The 21867-nt window shown below is 40.7% G+C and overlaps 1 protein-coding gene across 2 annotated transcripts in view; it reads right to left on the bottom strand.

The window, feature by feature from the left end:
* Nucleotides 1-8389: 8389 nt before the first annotated feature.
* PHGDH (phosphoglycerate dehydrogenase) overlaps nucleotides 8390-21867 on the bottom strand; it is a 42304-nt gene continuing 28826 nt past the window's right edge. For both annotated transcript variants that reach the window (XM_001367133.3, XM_056819266.1), the window contains exons 6-12: nucleotides 19853-19985; nucleotides 17282-17430; nucleotides 15223-15375; nucleotides 13021-13153; nucleotides 11534-11664; nucleotides 10031-10268; nucleotides 8390-8722 (exon numbers count right to left, since the gene is read on the bottom strand). In XM_001367133.3, coding sequence (XP_001367170.2) covers nucleotides 8568-8722; nucleotides 10031-10268; nucleotides 11534-11664; nucleotides 13021-13153; nucleotides 15223-15375; nucleotides 17282-17430; nucleotides 19853-19985 — 1092 coding nt within the window. In that variant the 3' untranslated portion in view covers nucleotides 8390-8567. The remainder of the gene's footprint in view (nucleotides 8723-10030; nucleotides 10269-11533; nucleotides 11665-13020; nucleotides 13154-15222; nucleotides 15376-17281; nucleotides 17431-19852; nucleotides 19986-21867) is intronic.

Raw genomic sequence — 21867 nt, 5'->3', positions numbered from 1 at the left:
AAATAATAAAACAAAAGTAACTTCACATATTAGGGAAATAGCATGCATCACTACATAACATGGAAGAAAGAAGAGATCCATCAGTCAACATGAGAAGTGGAAATCTGAAGAAACTTGATAAGTATTAATTCAACACAACACTATTAGACACAAAACACAAAAGCACAAACTGACATATTGAGAGACCTTGTTTATATAAACAAGGGTCTGAAATTGTATTTATGCAAAATGTAAATATGTATATAGTTAGTTCCATAAGGTCTTAGGCAAATAGAAAGATCAATAGATATTTCTATTTGACATCAGGATGTGGAACAATGTATATTGTTGTATTATATGTAAATAATTTCTGTAAATAATGTATTAGTTTTAGTTAACTTAGAGTAAGTAGTATTATCACTAAGATTCAAATTTCTTGTAATAGTTTTGTTCAACATTTATTGTACTGAATTTATTGTAAAACCCTAAAACTACCCTTATCTAAACTTTCCTGCTAAGAATTCCTTGGAGTAGATTTTCTAAATTTGTAACTATCATATAAATATGTGACCTTGGGAAGGTCACAACAAAAAAAGGGGATGATTGTGGAAAGGAAACAAGACTGACAGTTTGTGGGGAAGTGGCCAACTGGGAGTGGCAGTGGGGTCTTGGGACTAGCACTTCCTTCCTGCCGTGGGGGACTGGCTTCCGGGTGTTGGAGGAGAGGGGAGCTTGTTCAGCCCAGTCTGGTGTGGTGTGCCGCCTCTTTCTTGGTTCAGTCTGAAGATTCAGGCCCAATCTCTTCTGAGGGTCAGATTTGTTCTTGTTTGCTTTCTGTCTACTGCTAAGATTCTGAATTATACAAAATTGGACTGATATAGAGGAGACAGAAGTGGGAAAACCCTCCGCCAGCCTCTAGGGCCTGGCCCTCTACTCTGAAGCTAAGGAAATACTCCAATTCCAACTGGATTATTAAATTTTATATTATATTATATTATATTTATATTAAAATTTATATTATAATATATTTATAAATGCAGTCAGATACGTGGACTATCATTTCTGGTCATAGAGGGAGCTGAACTTCAGTTTCAGTCATTCAAAGACAAACAGACCTCATTGGACCCCTGCTGTTTCCTCTCAGCAGGGGGCATCTCCCTCCTTTGCCTCACCAGGCAGTATACCCTCTCTCCCCTCTCTCCTCCATAGCACCATACAAACCTCCCATTTATCCCCTGTTTTCCAATTCCCTATTTCCTTTCCCAATAAATATTACAAGGTCCATAATTGAGATAAGAGAAATTGCACAGCTATAACAGACATAAAATGTGACATTTTCGGTTCACAACACATGGGCATACAAATCTGCATGGAGAAAAGCAAGGACCAATTTAAAACCTTTTTTGGAGAATTTCTTAGAATGCAGAATGGGTCTAGGAATTAGAAAATCAAACAGGGCTAGCAAATCTTTAAAACAACTACTTGATTCTGCAGACCACTCTGACAAGGCAGCCCACAGAGACATTGTTTCAAAGGACTTAAAAGCTGATACATTTGAATATCAAGGAGAGGGTGGAAAGAGAACTAAGGGTAGAACTAACTTAAACCCAAATGCTAAAGATTTTTACCCATGAGATCACATAAAAAAATCTTATACCACTCAAAATTGGTAGTCCTGGGGAAGGATTTAGCACATGTCAATACCGTATATCCACTGACACGCCATAATTTGAACCAGAGACTGGAAAACAATCTAAGGGAGTGGGAACAGAAAAGTTTAGAGAAATTTTGACGAAGAAACATCATGCAGGCAGTTCTCAAACAGAGCATCTGAGCAAGCTATCAGTTCACAGATAGGAGTGGTCCAAAATACTACAAGGCTAGTCAATCGTAGACTGAAGGGGGATGGAATAACTTTAAAGGGGATGGAGAATTACACACTAACATCTGGAAACACTCAAACATCTACTAACTATACAAGTTCATTACAAGCTATGGAGCAAGAGGGTACAAAAGATATTGAGGAGCCTGCCCTTTCCAGTAACATGATAACAGATCCTCAGAAAGGAGCAAGTCCACAGGAATCAAATTGATCACCATAGAACACAAAATTGCAGCATAGAACAGGGCAAGAACTAGTGAAAGACCTGGAGAATACAGAAATCATTGAACAAGAGCCAGAGCTAGACATAGATAATACAGAACCACTAGGTACAATAATATTTGACTCAGATAGTGATATAGAACAAGAACCTTATGAATACACCAAGCTCTACAAAAAAAGACTACAATGATTTACAAGAGTGGGAAACAGATTGGCACAGTGAACCTTTGAATCCAGAAATAATGATCTTTTCTGATGAGTTAAGCCAAGACATAGAAAACACAGTATCAGTAGAGGAAATGTTGCATGCATTAGGAGTCAATAGCTATGAAGAACTTTATGAAAAGTCTGAGGAATGGGGAAAGTGACACTGAAATAGAAGTAAATGAAACTGCATTACAAGATATGACAAAGAATAAACTGAAGAAGATATAGACAATTTAATCTTATTATCAAATTCTCCTTTCTCCAACTTTGAGTCTCCCATAAGCCTAGTTATACCACCTATTGAGAAGACTTGGTACCAAGACTTGCCTGAGTTCCATAGGGTAGCAGACAACAAGAAACCTTATAAGAACCCAGACTGGTACTAGACATAAGATCCAATACTTAATCCACAAAGTAACCTTGATCTAATCAGGAAAAACCCAAAACTCATAGTAACAAGCCCTGGCTAAAAAAAAATTAAGACAATTCCACAGACCCCAGTAAATGGAGATGGGAAACATTCAAGATGCTATTGGAGCACCTTCCCCAAATAAAATTTATTGTGTGGAACCATGAATCTGAAAACAAAGGCACCAAAACAGATTACAAAAGAGAAAAGAAAGTGGTTACCCATATCCCTCATCCTCCACCTAAAACACAATCTTTCCAGGGGGGAGGACGAGAGGAAGGGCATCCCACAGAGATATTAACTAACAGTTTCATGCATCCGACATTAAACAGCACTATGCCCACAGTGACACACCAGAAGAAAACTTAATTGAAGCCCAGAATCCATGCAGGCACATATGCATCAAGAAAAGCCCTTGATAAACAAACAGAAAGCCCAGGAGCCTACCCAAGATACAGAGAGAGAAACAAAGACACCTAACAGAGACAGCCTGAATAATAATAAAAACAAAACAGAATGATGCGCAACACAGATAGTAAACATATATTCAATTCTTCATCTCAGACTTAGACTAAAATATCATTAACCTCTACAATTAACCACATAGGAAAATAATGTTTGCTTTACTATCACACATTAAGAAATACACCTACATTCATTACAAAAGAATCTCACTTGCACACACTCAATGAAAATCCACTCTTACACACAAGCACACAATGGCATAACAATCTTACACACACGCATGATCCTGTAGTTTGGATACTTGAGATCGTCTTTCAAGGTGAGACAATAGTCAAGTATGTATCCAATAAAGGCGAAGGTATCTGGACCTGTGACAACTTCAAGAAACACCAAAGGCTGGAAGACATGTTAACAACTGGAAAGAACTTTAAATCAAGGACATTAGGGGGAACAAACTTTAGGAAAATGGGTCATGTAAGATTAATCATCAATCATGTTAACTTCACATATAGGGAATTGCATCCACAGACACATAAGAGTCAACATAGAAAGAATGAAGAATATATCTTCAGGCAACATGAGAAGAGGATTTCCTTAAGAAGAGAAAGTATGCAACCATCACCACATATTTAGCACACAAACCACAAATTCACACTGACCTTAGGGGCTATTTTGTAAATAAGGACAGTCCATAAACTGTATGTTTGTAAATAAATCTCTATTAGGACTCATAGAGATGGGAAGGAAATGATTTTCCTGTCTGGATGACTTCAAACCAGAGAATATATATATATATATATATATATATATATATATATATATATATATATATGTATGTATATGAACATGTACCATATGTAAATGTGCAAAAAAATTGTTTCAGGTAGATAGCATTAAATGTAAAACATAGAATAGTTTATTCTCACTTAACTAGTTAAATGTTACATGATTAGGATAGAGATGTGCATTAAGTTTATAGTTGAAAATTTGTTGTATTCACGAATTGTTACATGCTACATTGTAAAAACTCTTATTTTTTTGACACATGTAATCCTGATCCCCCCTTCCTGAATTCATTCCCTAGTCTAAAATAGGATATTAAGATAGTAGTACATAGACAGATTAGGATAAGATTTATTACTTTGGGAGGGGGGAGGTTAGGTGGGAATAGTAAATATCATAGATAGTTTAGAATAGAAACATATAGAAGGTAAGTAATTATTGTGGGATCATGGTGACACCATACTCACAACAGGAAATAGAGGATTGTGATAGAGGTTTCAAACCCTAGAACTGGAGTTACAGTCTAGGAAATTGATGGCGCCTCAGTCACAGCAGGGGAGGGGCTCCAGGAGATGTTCTGTAATCTTGGGAGAGCAAGAGTTTTCTGTCAGAGAGAGGCAGTTAGCTCTCTCTCAATCCTGAGACAGCCTAAGGAAAGGGTGTCAAGACTTTGTTCCTGAGGGAAGACTTACATTTTTCTCCTGGTGATTGGACATCCTTCCTCCCATCGATTCCCAATTGAAGGGGCAGTTGGAGAAGACAGCCAAGCTGCTGACTAGATCACCTCACAGCTCCTGGTGCCCTGGGTCTGACCTGTGCCTGTGGACTAAGACCAGGGCCATCCACATCTGAATCTCTCAGGGGCCCAAGGCTGCCAAGGTCTGGGTTCTCCAACTTGAGGAGGGAGGTAAGGGCAGCTAGAATAGGGATGCCTTTTCCCCTCTTTCTGCACAAAAACCCTTCCCACAGCCATTTCCCTGTGTTATTTCCAAATTGATTCAGTTAGAATAAAGTTTGTCATTTTCCCCAACTGACTCTAGTATGAGTGGGAAACAGTTCTAACTTGAGGGGGAAGGGTAACTCTCTCTCTTTGAGGAAAGACTTTAGTAGTAGAGGGAAGTCAAGAGGCAGTTTGGGGTTGAACAGTCATAGTTGAGGAGAAGCTAAAGGAGGAAACTACTCTCTCCCCCTCTCTTCTCCCTTGGCCAAGTTAAACAGCAACTGTCTCTCCTGAACCCCAATTTGAAAGGGGAGGTCTCTACTCTTTCTCCCTCTCTCTCTTTACCACCAGATTTAACTGGTATAGAGGGAATGAACATAAATCATGTAACCATGGAAAAATTCTTTTAATCAATTAAATAAAGTTAAAAAAAAGGCAGCATGGAATATTGAATTGAAACTTGGCTAGAAAGATCTATGTTCAAGGTTGACCTCCACTTGTAAATTGTGTGATCCTGGGCAAGTTACCTCTCTTCTATGCTATAAGCAACTCTATGTTTCTACATTGCAGAGAAGGTACCTGCCTTGTGAGAGAGTTTCTCTCTCTGGAAGTTTTCTAATCCCAATGGAATCACTGTTCTGAAAGAAAAATATTCCCAGATATCATACTGCCTAGAATTAGTTTTTTAAGGCTAATTTTTTTTTCAGTTTTTAGCCAGGGAGATACCACAAAAATGTTGCTGTCCTCATGAGGAAACTGAGATTCACAGGCAAAATAACTCTCCCAGGGTTGTCAGAGGCAGGACTTGAACCCAAGTCTTCCTTGGACCCTCCCTGCCTCCCTCCCACATCAGCTATAGTGCTCTCATTCTTCTCCAATTATCTTGCTCTTATCTACCTCTTTTACTCATGTGTTTGTATCCACAGCACCTAGCAAGGAGTCCTGCAAAGAGTAAGCACTTGAATGCTTCTGGAATTATACTGAATTATTTCAACATCTGTCCATTCTTCCCACCCTTTGTGAATATACAAAGCACTAGTCAGAACCAACAGGAACCAACAGACACAAGAATGGAAATTCTGTTTTAACTGTGCTAATGTGCACCTGGCTCACTGAGAGGTGGCAAACCACAAGGCACACCACGTGGCTACTCATTTGTGGCTTCTTCCTGCTGATGACTAATCTACAGTCAAGGAATGGAGCCTTTTCAATTCATATGGCCAAGAATTTGTAGTCAGCCCTTGGGGGAGCTGGGAAGAGGACACAGGGACCCTGCCTTCCATGGCCTCTTTTTTCACCTGTACCAAGAAGTTAATTTATGGTGCTCAAGTACTTTGGGGCCCAGGTATTGTTTTCAGTGCTTGCCATAAATCTCTGCCTGTTTCGGGGCAAAAACACCATGTTTACAGTCCAGGAAGTGGTTGAGCTAAGAATCACCAAACCATATATAGTATAAGGTTTCTGAGAAGTGAGTCTTGAATCAAAAAGTGGGCTCTATTTTTTACTAGAATAATGACAACAGGAAAAGTCAAATCATTCCTCTAAGCCACATTTTTCCTGGATATAAAATTGTGTGTGTATGTGTAGGGACAGAAAAGAGAGACAAAGAAATATTCCTCAAATTGTTGACATCTAAGGGTCAAAACATAAAACTAGGAAATAGCATATGTGCCTATATTCCAGTCATGACTCAGCAGTTAATAATAAATGGCATAATTGTGAGGAACATGAGCTCCTATTTCCTTCTCTATTAAAAAATACCTAGGAGGCAACTGGGTGGCTCAGTGGATTGAGAGTCAGGCCTAGAGACTGGAGGTCCTAGGTTTAAATCTGGCCTCAGAAATTTTCCAGCTGTGACCCTGGGCAGGTCACTTAACCCCATTGCCTAGCCCTTACCACTCTTCTGTCTTGGAGTCAATACCAGTGTTGATTCTAAGATGGAAGGTAACGGTTTAAATAAAAATACCTACTTTTCATCCATAACATCATAGGAAAGGTACAAGTATAAATGAGATGCCATATGAAAATCCTTTGTACTCTTAGCATTATATGCATGTATTAATTACAAATATCAGTATCTAAATGTTTAAATAAAATTATTAATAATTTTGTAAAGTACATTAGATTTTGTTAAGCACTTATCACACATTACCACTTCATATGAATATAGTCTGTGACCAACTACTCAAGCTCAGTACTGAGTCACAGCTCATGGCTATCTCTGCTCTATTCTAGTTCTTTCCTCTGCTCAACTGGATCACAAATGGATTTTGCTAGCTCTATGGTGCAAGATAGTAAAGATGGATCAGCACAAACTCATTAATTACCATTGAGTAAAACTCAGATATGTAAAGCCACTTTCAGGTAATTAGGAAGGCACATGTAGATGACTCTCAATTTTTTTAGAAGAGTCACCATTAAGGTCCTCTGCTGAGGCCTCATCAGACTTTAGGGATGTCTGTGTTCTTAAAGCCAATGCTTGCAGTCTCTGGTAGGTTCTCCCATGCTTGAGATGCTCCCAGTAAAACCTATCTATACAGACAGATAAATTTGTCACTAGATAGTTGGTCACTAAAAGATAGAATTCTGGTCATAGACATTTGTGAAACCACTACATAAAAATAATTCTGATTTATATTAGTGATCCACCTGTACCTGCAATATATGGCACTCTGGCTTATGAAACTATGGATCCTTAAGGAGTTATTGTGAACAGGGAGGTTGCATGGTGGAGGGATGAGAGTATTTGTTGCATTGGGAGATAGCAGACCTTGGTTCAAATCCTGGTTTAGCTTCTTAATGTGGACAAGGCACTTATTATTCTGAGTATGTCTCTACTTTTGCAAAATTAGAGCAATGGATCAGATGGCCTCGGGGTCCCTTCCAGCTCAAAACTGGTGATCTTATGAATATGCTTTCAACTTTTGTGGAAAAAAATACCTGTGTATTTTTTCAAAGTTCCTGGGGAAGGTAATCCAATTGAAAGCACTATAGCTGAAGGCTGTGGTATCTAGAACTAGAAAAGAGATCTTTTTGTCCTATCTACTAATTTTGCCTATGGTGGAAAGTTCAAACTCAGGCCATTTGACTCCCAAGCTAGTACTCATGCCTTGAGGTTTATGTACTTCTAAATATCTTTAGAAAAGGGGTTCTTAACTTGGGGGTTATGAATTTGTTTTCTTGATATTTCAATAATCATATTTCAATATGATCGGTTTCCTTTGTAATCTGATGTATTTTATCTCTTTAAAAATGTTATTCTGAGAAGGGGTCTATAGGTGCTGCTTGACTACCAAAGAGATCCATCCATAGTATAAAGAAGGTTAAATAGCCTGTTTTTAGAAACATCCTAGGGATCTGAGTTTAATATATACAATAATGCCTATTCCAGGCTCCAGTTATGTGCCTCCATCCTTTAACCAGATTGACTCAGGACCCTCATTGTCTTGTGATGGGCTTTCTTGTGGATTTACAGGGGTAGAAAGAAAGCTAGACAACTGGCTTAGTTTCTGGTAGTCTCTTTATTAAATGGTTATTTCCAAACTACATAAGGATGACATTCTGGAATGGAAGCAGTGACAGAAGCCACTACTGAAAACCCAGGATTCATGAAATGGCCCTTTCTTTGCTAATCCTATCAGAGCTCTCTTCTTGCAGAGTTTGTTTCAGAAGGACCAGATTTAAAAGCTAAACTGGAAGGCCTCTGTCACATGCTGCTTCCATGCATCAAGATTTGGCAATGAAGAGGAGAGGCCCATGACGTGCCATGTTTCTCCATCCAACACCCCCGAGGTCTGGTAGGACAGCAACTGTGTCCCTGACTTTGCCAGGAGCCCTAGGGAAAGGAAGAAAGAGGACATCTCATTTGTCTGGGGATGAAGAAGTAAAATGAAGATGTTCAATGACTCATGTATTTCGACCTTTGGGGGGGGGGGAGATCTTAGAGATGTAATACTCCGACTCTTCCATTTTACTTATGAGGAAACTGAGGCAGACAATGGACAAATTACTTGCCTAGAATCAAATAGCTAGCAACTATTTGGTGTAAGATTAGAACTCAAGTCAAACTCAGTTGGTAAGTCTAATGTTATCTATCTATTCTGTTAAAACCATAATACTTTAATTCTGCTACTTAAGGGATATGGAGGGAATCTGGGGATTCCAAAATCATGGTGTGGCCTTCCCATGATATATTCCCAGACTTGAAAAGTAGCATTAGAATCTCTGGAGTCACATAAGAGCATAGATCAGGATTGGGAGAGACCCAGGAAATCTAGGATAACTTTGGTCTCCCCCAGTTCAGAGGGATTCTCTCTTGAGTTCCATTGCCACTGAAAGAAACCATGAGGACTGAGCTTCTGAGTCAAAACTCCTGGATGAAAGGTTTTTATAAAAGTACAAGAGTGGCAACATAGTAAATGAGAATGAGGAAGCCTAGGTTCTGGGTTATCACTGCCATGGAAAAAAATTTATAGCCTACTTGATCTCTTTGACCTTAAGTCTTTTCATCTACAAAATGGGGGTGGTTGGATCATTGATGTCCTTCTTGACTAAAATTTGGGCTTTTGTTTTGGAAACCACATTCATTATCTCCTCATGAGGTTAATTCCTTGCAATGTCATTCACTCCCTTTCCCCACCATCTCACCAAAACAGACCTATGGACAGCACCTGGCGTTTTTTACAGGGGTTTAAGATTCAGATCACTGTTTCTATCTTGGGGTAGAGACTCTAAAACAAAGAGAGGCAGCTAGCTCGAGTGGTAGATTAGCACTGGGTTTGGAGTAAGAAGGTGAGTTTTAATCCAATTTCAGACACTTACTAGCTGTGTGACCCTGGGAAAGTCATTTAATTTTATTTGCCTCAGTTTCCTCATCTATAAAATTAGTTGAAGAAGGAAATGGTAAACCAATCCAGCTTTTTTTCCAAGAAAACCTCAAATAGGGTCCTAAAGAGTCAAATGAGACTGAAATATATGAACAAGAACAAAGAGAAGATGAAGTGAGATGGGGGAGATACATGGGGCACCTTGGGCAGACACACAAACTCCCAAGGAGGTCTCTTTCCCATAGCCTTGTGCAATGAGGTCATTGCTTGGTGGCAGGGGTAGCTGGGTACTAGGAGGTAGTAGGCATCACTCTTACCAATCATTGTAGGCAGCAATTCTGGGTTGGAGGACCGGGCCCTGTAGAATAGCAGGGGGAGATCTCGGCGGAGAGGCACTTCGGGTTTAAATATGGCACCATTGAGTTCTTGCAAAACTGGGGTTGTACCCTGGACTAACCCCACTGCTCTGTAAGGGGCACCTGCCAGGGAGATGGTCAGCAGGCTATCCCCACTGCTATGATCCAGGGGGCAGACTGGGCTGTGTGTGGTAGTGACCTATAGGCAAAAGGCAACAAAAAGTAAGAGTTAGCCACTTTGGATATTGTCTCAACATCCAACCTACAACTCCAAATAAATGGTGAAGAATATAGATCTTCCTTAGAGGATCTCTCAGTTCAGGGGATTAGATACATGAAACTAGGGGGACTGGCCCAACAGTTGTGGCCAGACATGACAGGGTAGGATCAGAAATTCTCAGAGTTAGAACATATCTCAGAAGTGATCTAACTCGCACCAACACCACTCTGCCTACCTCAGGAACTGCTTATTCCCAAGATGCTTATTCATTTCTGCCTGAAAACCTATAGTCCTGGAGAGCTCACTACCTCTACTCTAAGGCAGTTTTAGCTGTTAGAAGGGCTTTCCTTATATTCAGAGATTCTCTCCAACTTCTATCCATCATTTTTGGTTCTATCCTCTGGGATCAAAAGAAATCAACTTTTTAAAAACATTTTTCAAATTCTAGAAGGTAACTTTTGTATATTATATCCAGGGGCATGGTGGTAAATGTTTAACCACTGGGTTTCCAAAAAATGCACAAAGGACACACTTTTAAGTATAGTTTGCATTATTTGTTTTCTCTTTCACTTTTTGAATGTCTAAACAATCAACAAAATAATAACTCAAGTTCTGATTTGTATAGTTTGCTGATTTTTGAGGGCTAGCTCACACTAAAAACAACTGACTCCAGATCAGTTCTCTTGATTACTTCTGATCAATGGTACACAAAGACAGGATAGATGGCAGGATTTGAACCCAGATCTCACTGGCTTTAAGGACCCTGATGTGCCCATTTATACCACCTTATATCTCTCTGCTAGTATCTCCACATTGGTCATGCTGTGGAAGAAGACTCATAAAACAAATTTTTAAAAAAGTGAAAAATAATATGTTTCCTCCTTTTTATTCTTGTGTAATTCTTCTTATTGGTTTCCCCTTCAAAGCTGCCTTTAATGTTTATATAGACCAATTATGACCTGTATAAAAACTATGAGAGAAAAGTTAAAGGTAATGGAGAAGAGGAAAAATATAGTGGAGTCACAAAACTCAAGTCATGGCAATTGCCCTATCAGAGTATAGAGAGGGCTTTGGCTACCCAAAGTAGATGTGATTGAGGAAGGACTTCAGATTTAAGGAAGAGAAAAGGGAGGCGCCTTAAAATGAGGCTGAGTAGTGTTGCTAAGACATCTAGTACTTCTCAGCCTGAAAGAAGGAGAAATCGGTGAGGGAAGGAGACTGACCCTAAGTCAAAGAAGACCTACATTGAGTCCAGCCTCTTGCATCAGAAGCTTGGCATTCACCAAGTTTACTTCTGCCTGGGTGGCTGTTTCCTTCAGGAGGCCAACAATGACTGCAGGGCTCAGGGAGCTCCCTGAGTTCTTCAGAGATGGTCCTGCAGACAGAAGGAAGGTCAGTGCCTTGGTTTTCTCATCTATAAAATGGGGATAATAGTACCTTCTCCTTTAAGGTTGTTGTAACGATAAAATGAGGTAAAATGTTAACTATTCTATAAATCATACAGGGTTATGTTATTAGAGTTATTATCATGTATGTTATACCTACTAATATATTATAACATATATAATAATTGTTATGATAATTATTATAATTATATATTATAAATAATATATGTATATTATACATAGTATATGATACATAGTTATGTGTTATATTATAATAGATTAAAGTATTATATTAATGGCGATAATAACTTGACCACATTTTCAATGGCCACTCGGCTATACTTCTATCTTCAGCTGATCTAAAAACCTACAAGTTCATTCATAGACTCCCTCTCACTGCCTACATTAGTATCATTCATCCTAAGCTAATAAATCACTAATGGTGAGAAGCTCACGGCCTCAAAAGGTCTGGACAACTTGAACTCTAAGAAAGCCTTCCTTTTATTTAGCCAAAAAAGTCCTCCCTGTGACTTTTATTACTGGTTCAAATCTCTGGAGCTTCCTAGAATAAGTTGAATTTCTGTTCTTTCAGATCTTAGAAGCCAGCTATGGTATTTATCACCAAAATCTCTTTTTATTTAGATGAATTATTATAAATTTCAATAATATCAATAATGTGGGTTTTAAAAATATTGTGCCTGAGGGACTGCATCCCCTAGCATGCTCCAGGGGTCCCTCCCCCTACTTCCTGGCATGGAATTGGTCTTGAATGAACCAATCCCATGCTAGAGAGAGACCACGCCCCCTACTTCCTGGCATGGATTGGTCTACATAAGGACCAATCCTGGGCCATGGAGGGACCTTTTGAAACTGACTAGATTAGGGGTTTAGCAGACAATCAATTTCAGGCTAGGGAACTCCAGTGTTTTTTCTTAGAAATAAAATTTTTGTGAGATCAAAAAGATAGTTTCCTTTCAGTATAACAGTAACAACAATAACAGTAATAACAATAACAGAATATCCCAAGCTTTAAGAGTTATTCCTAAATATGGTTTCCAGATCTCAATTTATCCTGATCACTTGTTTTCTAGACACATTTCAGTCTCTGAATCTCCTCCCCAAAATATTCCTGATGTGTTGTGACCAGTGCAAAGCCCAGAGAGGCTCTTACCTCTTTTATCTGGTAAGAGTGACATCTCTCCATGAAGCTAAGGGTTGTCTCTTAGTATATCTGTTTTGGAAGCTGGCATTTTTATGGGAGAGGATTTCTCATAGTAGACTATCCTTCCCACCCTCTTTACTGTAGCTCAGTTCTTTGATGAAGACAAATTGAAGTCTGGGCTCACCCTGTGTCATGACTTGAATGGTCCCTTTGGGTGACCCAGCCCAGGCTCGAATCAACGTGCCCAGAGCTTCTGCCAGACCGATCCAGGGCTTGGTGCTGGGTGAGAAGGCGCTGGCGAGGGCCTGGGCATTCACCTGCAAAGAAAAGAGGGAAAACTGCAGTGCTCAGGCTGAAGCTGATAGTCCCAGGTTAGCTCAGAAGTCAGGACCTTCTGGAGACAGATTCATGGAGTACTAAAAGCAGGAAGCTTGCTCTATCCAGAAAGAAATGTAAAAAAGGTATACAATTTCTTTAGCTGAGATAAATAATAAAAGAAAAGTCAATTACTAAGAGAAACCAGTCAATATACAAACATTCATTAAGTATATACAATGTGACAGGTAGAAAGTATGCCAGGTGATGAGAGTGGAGCATGATACTTATGTCTCTATCTATTTGAAGGGCTTATATGTGAAAGAAATTTGTTCTATTTGGACATAGAGAGTGGAAATTGGAGTAACAAATGGAAGACATCGAGGAAGATTTAGTATCTATATGAGAAAAAAAAATTCAAAGAATTAGTTGTTTGAAAGTGGAGTAAGTTGCTTGGGGGCAGTAGTAGGTTCCCTTCCATTGGAGAGCGTCACACTGAGATTGGTTGATACTACCACTGGTTGGCAGTATGGTAGAGGGGGATCTTTGGTCAGATATGAGTTGGACTTGGACTTGTGAAGAATGAAGCAAACTCTCTTTGTCTATCAATCAGTAACTTTAAAGTTAATCAATCAAAACCTTGTGAACTCTCATATTTAGTGACTGGTAAGGTACTAAGTAGGGGTACTAAGTAGGTGCTGATTGATAGGGAGTTTGATTGACTCTTCATAGACTAATAACTCTTATTAGATTCTGTGATTTTGGTAAAAACAGCAGGTGTTCTAGGAGCACAAGATTATGGGATGCTGGAGTCATTATGAAAGGCTTTCTGGGGTGGGTAGTACTTGATCCAGGTGTTAAAGGATGAGTAAGTTCTTAGTAGGCAAAGAGGAAAGGAGAAGTCAGTCTTGGACAAAGGATTGAGGTGGAGGAGTTCAGATAAGGAAAAGAATAAAAAAAACAGAATAAAAGATTGAGTCCTGAAGAAACCGAGGAGTACTATGATTGCTGAAGAAAAGTTGGCACTGGGGACAAAGCTGGAAAGGCAGGTTAGGAAGGAAGAACTAAGAAAGGCTTTAAATGGCAGGCTGAGGTGTTTGAACTTGATCCTAAGAAGGTTTTTGAGCAGGGGAGAAGAATGGTGAAAATAAGCATTTAACCTAGCAGCAGAGTACAGGGCATATTGAAGCAGGAGGCAGGCAGCCTAATTAGACAAATTATCATGAATAAGAACCTAGGCAGGGAATATAGAGATGTAAGACTTGAAAGGCTGAGAAAATGGAAAAATCTCAATGGAGGAAAGAGCAGAAATCTGGGACTGACTGATTCCTCCACTCTTCCATAGCCAAAGTTGGTGCATGAGCTTGGTTGGCTAAGGAACGATAGAGATCATCAGAAGGGGAGAGACATTTTTTTAATAGCACCAAAGAAAGGAGACTGATGGGTATCCTGGTCTCTGAGTCTCTTCCTTCTGAAGCAACATTTTTCTGGAAATTATGTTCTTATTTTGGATGGGTGCTTTGGGACGGTGCCAAGGTGTACCATGTTGGTGAACAAGATGGAGGCTGACTGGGGTGTTCTCTAACTCTCCTTCTATTCCCCTTCCTACAAGAGTTAGTTTTCCTGGCCTGCATCCATGAGCTTTCAACCATACAAAATTACCCAAGCAACAGGCTTCTGACCCCAAAGCTGGCAGAGCACCAGGGGTGGAGCCTTTCACAGAGGCCCTGGGAAATGGCACTCTCTCTGTGCCTAGGGGTACAATGAGCCAGGGCTGAGCCTTTCACTGACTCCCTTCCTCCCTCTCTCACCCACATCAAGCCTTTGAGTCCATGGCCACAACCCAAGGAAAGAGACAGACGCTCTCTCCTCTTAGTGGTTGGGCAGCTCTCCCACAGTGTGGGGAGGGAAGAGTGTCTTTCATTTATCCAAATCCCCAGGCTGGGCAGTGGTCCCAGTTCTGCCCTGTCTCTCCTCCCCCTGCTGCTTCTAAACCCAGATTCTTTTGTTCCCCCCTTTTTTATTGTCCTCCCCTCTCCTCTGTGCTTCCCCAGGACAAGGTTATACTTACAACCCCAGTCAGAGACTTGCCCTTCACCATGTTCACAAACTGAACAGCGATTTCTTCCCCACACCGGCTCTGGGCTTCCTTGGTGCTGGCACCCAAGTGGGGGGAGCTGATGACATTCTCATGGTTCACCAGGGCCAGGTCTCTCGGGGGCTCCTACGCAGAAAAGCCATTTCCATGAAAACAGAGTTTGAGGTGGGCTCTCAGACTAGTAGAGATGAAGAATAAAGGAACAACAGGCTCCCCATAGTGGGTAAAAAAACTAGAGGTATTTTTTTACTCCATTTAACAGCTGAGTGCCTTGGCTGAGATGAGTATGTGAGTGCACCCCCTGGAACCCAATGTACTGCCCATGGCCCTAGAAAACATTCATGAAGAGGAAAGGATACAGCAGAGGTCTTTCCTGGAGGTTTTGTTGGTTCTATCCTCTTGGCCGTTTCTATGGCATGTTAAAGTTTGTGAAGAAATTCACAAATATATAAGCAAAATGTCATTTCTGAAATACTTCTTTCTCTGAAAGTCCAGCATGTCTGGGATACTTCTGTTTTATCGCAAATTGCCTTGACTTTTTTGTTCATTTTTTTGGTGGCTATTTCTTTAAAAAATATTTTTTTCTGATTGTTTATTTTCTATATCACTTTTAATAGCCAATCTACTCTTTTTCATCCTGAGTCTGGGATGGGAGGGAGAGGGGAGATGAAAGTGGAGGATAGACTGGGGAGGGGGAGAAAAAGAGGGAGGAAGGGAGGGAGAGAGGAAGGGAAAGAGAGAAAGGGGGGAGAGAGAGAGGAAATGGGGGAAAAGAGGGAGGGAGGGAGGGAGAGAGAAAGGGGGAAAGAGAGAGAAGAAAGGGGGAAAGAGAGAGAGGAAAGGGGGGGAGAGAGGGGAGGAAAGGGAGAGAAGGCAGAAATGAGGGAGGGAGGGATACAGAGAGGGAGGGAGATAGGAAAGGGAGGAGAGAGGGAGAGAGAGGAAAGGGGGAAAGAGAGAGGGAGAGACAGAAGGAAAGAAGAAAGCAAGGAAAGCAATTCAGATTCCACATCAAATGAGGTAACATATGTATGGTGCTTTGCAAACCTTAAAGCTCTCTATAAATACTACCTGTGGTTATTATTATTTGCTATTTTTAGATGAGGAAACTGAACTCCCAGGGAGGGTAACACAGTCTGTTATGTGTCTAACAATGCATCCAGTTCCTGGCTGAGAGAGTGAAAAATAAAGCTTAGATTCTAAAACCCTAAAAAAGTGGTCTCTAGTGGCAAAGGCCATTCTCTGTGAAACAGACCCAAGTGCCAACAAGTGAAGCAGGAAGATGTGGGATAGGATGACAAAAGCAGCATTCAAAAACACTAGTGGACCCAACCAGATTAAAAGTATAATTGAGAAATAATTAACAAAATAATTAAAAATACAACATGAAGTTAATATATGGCTTTCTAAGTCAACATGCAGTCAACAAGCAGCCCCCATTTCTATTTCAGTTGGATACCATTGCTCTAAAGGAAGAGGCACCCAGGTCAGGGAGCTCTTTATATTCATTCAAGTTGGCACTTTCTTTATACCTTGTAGTATTAGAGGATTTCCTACAGAACTAAGAGGAAGGTGATTTTTCTAGGATCATATAGCTGGTATGTGCCAAGAGGAAGAACTTGAACTCAAGGTCTTCCAGTCTAGCTCTCTATCCACTATACTAAATTTTCTCTCATTACTACAACTTGCCCATTTTGCTTCTGGGTTCCTACAATTACTCAGTTGGCTCTGATGATCAATAAACCCAAGTGAACTACCCAATAGAAAATTAGAAAAAGAAAACCCATAGTCCTTCCCAGTCTGGAGCTGGGGGAGCAAGAATGCAGATGAGGTTGACTCATTTTTACTTATTTGGGATTAATACTAGAAATTTAGGATATAGAAACCCAGTTTCCCACATTCCACACTCCTCCATCCTATTCATTTCCCTCCCTGGAATACAGCCACATCAATGAATGTGTTGGGGAATGAAACAGTTCCATTCAGCCTTTGACTTGTCTCCCTCCTCATTCCCACCCAGCCCAAGACTCACTTCTGTGAACACATCCAGGGCAGCCCCACCACACTGGCCTGACTGCAGGGCATGGAGCAGGGCTCCCTCATCCACGATCCCTCCCCGAGCACAGTTCACCACCCGGACTCCTTTCTTGCACTGGGCAAAGGTGTTCTCATTCAGCAAACCTGAGAAAGGAGAACAAGGAATTTCCCATGATGCAGGCTGCCTTTTCCATCCTCCAGTGTGCAACCCAAGTTCCCGAGATCCCTTCACCAGGAAAATGTATTTCTTTCCCATGATATTTGAGTTCCATTCCCCAGATACTCAGGTCTCTCCTGCCAGAGAACAGTTCTATCATCTTTACTCATATCCCGAGTAAAAGACTACAGACAGTCTGCATTTCATCCAGGGTGGAAGCAGAGATTGAGAGGACAATCTGGGCACCAAGGATGCTCCCTTTTTCCAAAGGACTAGAACTTACTTGGATATATTTCTTTTCTAGAGAACTCCCAAACCAATTTTCCTTTTGAACTTCTATGGGAAATTGGCTCCAGGATCAGAAAAGAATGTCTTTCTCTACACCTGAACTCTCTAATAGAATCCTACCCTTCAGAGATATGGGGAAGGGACTGCAACACCCCAGGGCATCAATGCAATGGCAAAAGGTGCTCAGTGGCTCAATACTCTAAGTAGGAGGATTTGGGGAGGAGAGGAACAACTTGACATGGGAATGTCTCTGTAGGGCATTGTTGGGTACCATTTTTTTTTACACAAAAGATTGATAAAACATCTTGACTTCTACTATTGGCTAGTCCAGTCCATTGTCGTTGAGACCTCCTCCCTTCAGGTCTCAAGTCCTCATTGTCATCTCTGCCAAAATACTGCCATAACCCACAAATCCACATCTTGGAGACACTCTTCGTGCTGGGTCTTTAGTGCTACTAGACCCTCTGAGCATCCTAATTGGTTCTAATATACTGAAATTCAATGGGTATGGTTGGTTGACTATTTCTACCTTCAAAAGGAAGGAAGGGAGGGAAAGAAGGAGGAACAAGAAAAAAATTGAGTGAGTACAAGTCCAAATGAACACAATTCCTATAATAAAAGTATGGCTGCCCAATATGATTCTTGGGTGGAGATAATATCCTCAGAGACTATTCGGGGAAAAAGAGAAAGCAAATTAGAGAATCCTTGGATAAAATAATGGAGAATGCCATCTGCTTCAGAATTAGGACCAATAACGCCTTTATTGGGGTCCTTTTTACTTCTCACTCAAATTATTGCAATAGCCTATTAACCAGTCTTCTTGACTCAAGTTTCCTTCTACCCCAGGCCATTCTATATCCAGCTGCCAAAATGATTTTTTAAGGGCAGACTTGATAATGTGACTTTCCAGTTCTACAAATCCTCAGTCCCCAACTACCTCCAGTATAAAATAGAAACTCTTAAGATTTTAAAGATTTAAACAGCCCAGTCCCAACCTATCTTTTGGGTCTCACCGGATGTCATTCCACCTCCCAACACTGTGACCTTCCTCACACATGACAATTTGTCTCTCATTTTTATGCTTTTGCTTCAGCTATGCCTTCTACCTAGAGTGGGATTCCTTCTTCCTTCTGCCTTAAAGACTCTTCTTTTAGGATGAGTCCCTTCTGGAGCCCTTAAATATCTAGTTAGTAATTTTGACAACTAACATATTTGGATTTATTCATTTTATATAGTTATTTGTACTTGTTATCCTCTTCCTCATTAAAATGTAAGCTCATTTTGAGTAAAGATTGTGTCTTTTTTTTTTTTTTTGGTATGTATAATCTCAATGCCTAACACAGTTCCTGGCACATAGCAGAAACCTAGTAAATGTCTTGGATTTATATGGTGACCATTCCCAGATTTTTAGATACGAGACTGTTTAAAGATGTTTGCTGGTAACCTCAAGTTAATGTCCCACAGACTCCTAAAGCTTAACATATCAAAACTGAAATGATCATTTTTCCCCTGAAATCTCCCCATTCTCCACTCCTGTCCATTCTCCATTCAGCTATTTGTTAGGTCACCAAAATTCCAGTGGCTCCCAATAACCTCTTGTTTGGCATTCAAAGCCTTTATAACCCCCCCCCTTTATAACTCTAACCCCTGTTTTCCAGTCTCCTGACCCTTTACTTCTGCCATCATATATTTTGCAGTCCATTATCACTGGTCTCCTTGCTGTTCCTGGCACAAGACACTCCACCAAACCTGGGCATTTTCTCTAGCCTGAAATGTTCTCCCTCCTTCCTGGCTTCCTTTATGTCCCAGATAAATTCCAACCTTCTATAAGAAACCTTTCCCATTCCCTTTTCATGCTAATGCCTTCCCTCCATTGATGATTTCCAATTTATCCAGCATATAACTTGTCTGTACATAGTGATGTGCATCTTTTTCCTCCCATTAGACTAGAGCTCCTTGAGGAGCAAGGACTGTCTCTTGTCTTTTTTTGTATGCCCAGAACTTGGAAGTCCTGGACACATAGTAGGTGTCAAGTAAATGCTTATTGACTGACCGACTTGCACAGTTATCTGGTCTTCTGGAACCTGTGCCCAGGCCAAGACAAGGAGATTTAACATCTACCTGTGGTGGAAGGTAGAAGAGGTGTGTGCACGGTGATGAAGTCACAGATGGGCCATATCTGCTCCAGGGGCAGCTGCTGAACACCAAAGGATGCTGAGACCTCTGGAGGGATGATGGGGTCATATCCCACTGTCTGATCATGGAAATTGAGGTGGTGGTAAGGATGAGGAGGAGGAAAGGCAGAGAGAGGGATAAAAGGAAAAGAGAGAAGAGGAAGAGAGAAAAAAGGGAATGAAAAATAGGGGGGACGGAAAACAGAAAGGAAGGAAAGGAGGGAGAGAGGCATGGAGGAAGGAAGAAAGGGATAGGAGGTAGAGAAGGAAAGAGGGAGGGAGGGAGGGGGAAGGAGGAAAGAAGGAAGTATGAAAGGGAAGAAGGAAGGGAGGGAGGAATGGAGGAATGGAGGAAGAGAAAAGAAAGAATGGGAAGGAGAAAGGAAGGAAGAAAAGAAGGAAGAGAAGGAAGGCAGGAGGCAAGGAGGGAGGAAAGAACGGTAGAAAGGAAGGAAGGGAAGGAGGGAAGGAAAAAGGAAGCATGGGAGGGAAGGAAGAAGGATGGAAAGAAGAGAGGGAGGGAAGGAGGGGAAAAGGAAGTATGGGAGGAAAGGAAGAAGGAAGGGAGGGAGGCAGGGAGGAAGAAAGGAAGAAAATAAGTTAGTACAGTACAAATTAACACAATTCTTATAATAAAAAAGTATAGCTACCCAATATGATCCTTGGGTGGAGATAATACCCTCACAGAGATTATTCAGGAAAAACATAAAGGAAATTAAGAGAATCCTTGGATAAAACAATGGAACCAAATGCCATCTGCTTCAGAATTAGGAAGACCAGAGTAGGTTAAAAAGGAAAGAAGATGGGGAAAAAAATGGAAAATATAAGGAAGTGATAAGACTTGGACAAAGATCTCTCCCTTGGGGGAGCAGGGTTTATCTTACAAGGAGGCCGAGTAGGTGTGATTTCACGAGCTCTCAGAATGCTCCTTGTCCCCTGCAAAGCCAGCAGCAGACCCACCAGTTTGCTGACACCTAAAATTCCTTCCACAAGGCACAAAGTCCCTTTATCTCATATTGAAAATGAAGGATGAAAATGCAAATTGCCCTAGAGAAAGAGCTGACTGATACAGACTAGAGCTTCATGGATAGATGGAATTCCCCTTTCCTGAAATTTACAGGCTTAAAGGATGCTGCTCAGAGTTGTCCAGTCACAGTCAATACATGTTGTGTTTCCTACACCCACGGAAGGGGAAGTGGCAAGGAACTGTCATAGATCCTAGATTTGGAGTTAGAAGAGAATTTAGCAGCCATTTAGTCCAACTCCTTTTTGTGACTGATCAAGAAACAGACACCATGGGAGATTGTGACTTGCCCAAGTGCCACAGAGAATAAACATCAAAGCCAGGATTCAAACCTGGGTCCTCTGACTCAAAATTGACTACTCTTTCTGCTTTATCATGTTGTTCTTTGGACATTATTATTTTATCATCCCCCTCTTAATGATCTTCGATAGAAAAAATTCCTGGAACAAACTACCATGATTCTTTATGGTCAAAGATCTACAATATATTGAAAAGGTGGATTTTTTTTAAAGCTGCTTTCTGTTGTTGAATAAAATTATTAGAGTGCAAGCTCATCCTCTGTAAGGTCCCTCACAGAAAACAGAATCAGATCAGCCTTGAGGGCTCCTGGGTGCTCTAGGTGTCTCTCAGGAGAGTCTACAATAATTATGAATAAATAACAAGCTCTGAATGGTTTCATTTCATTGCAAATATGTGGTCAAAGTACTAAAAGGCACATGGAATAGGGATGCCTGGCCCTCGGTGTGGCCTCTCAGGAATGTGCTGGACAGTTCTGTTCCTAGGCTCTGATTGGACAAGAGATAGGCAATAGATGACCAAGTTATGACTCAGGATGATGGTGAGTCTTACCTATGCTGACTGTCCTCATACTTCCCAGGAATGGACACACACAGATGCATTTAGAAGAACTCTGAATAGTTACAAGACCCCAAAGAACT

The sequence above is a fragment of the Monodelphis domestica genome, chromosome 2 (genome assembly GCF_027887165.1).
Source record: "Monodelphis domestica isolate mMonDom1 chromosome 2, mMonDom1.pri, whole genome shotgun sequence".
Taxonomy (NCBI): domain Eukaryota; kingdom Metazoa; phylum Chordata; class Mammalia; order Didelphimorphia; family Didelphidae; genus Monodelphis; species Monodelphis domestica.
The sequence above is the reverse complement of the archived record's forward strand: the minus strand, read 5'-3'. Positions and strand labels throughout refer to the sequence as shown.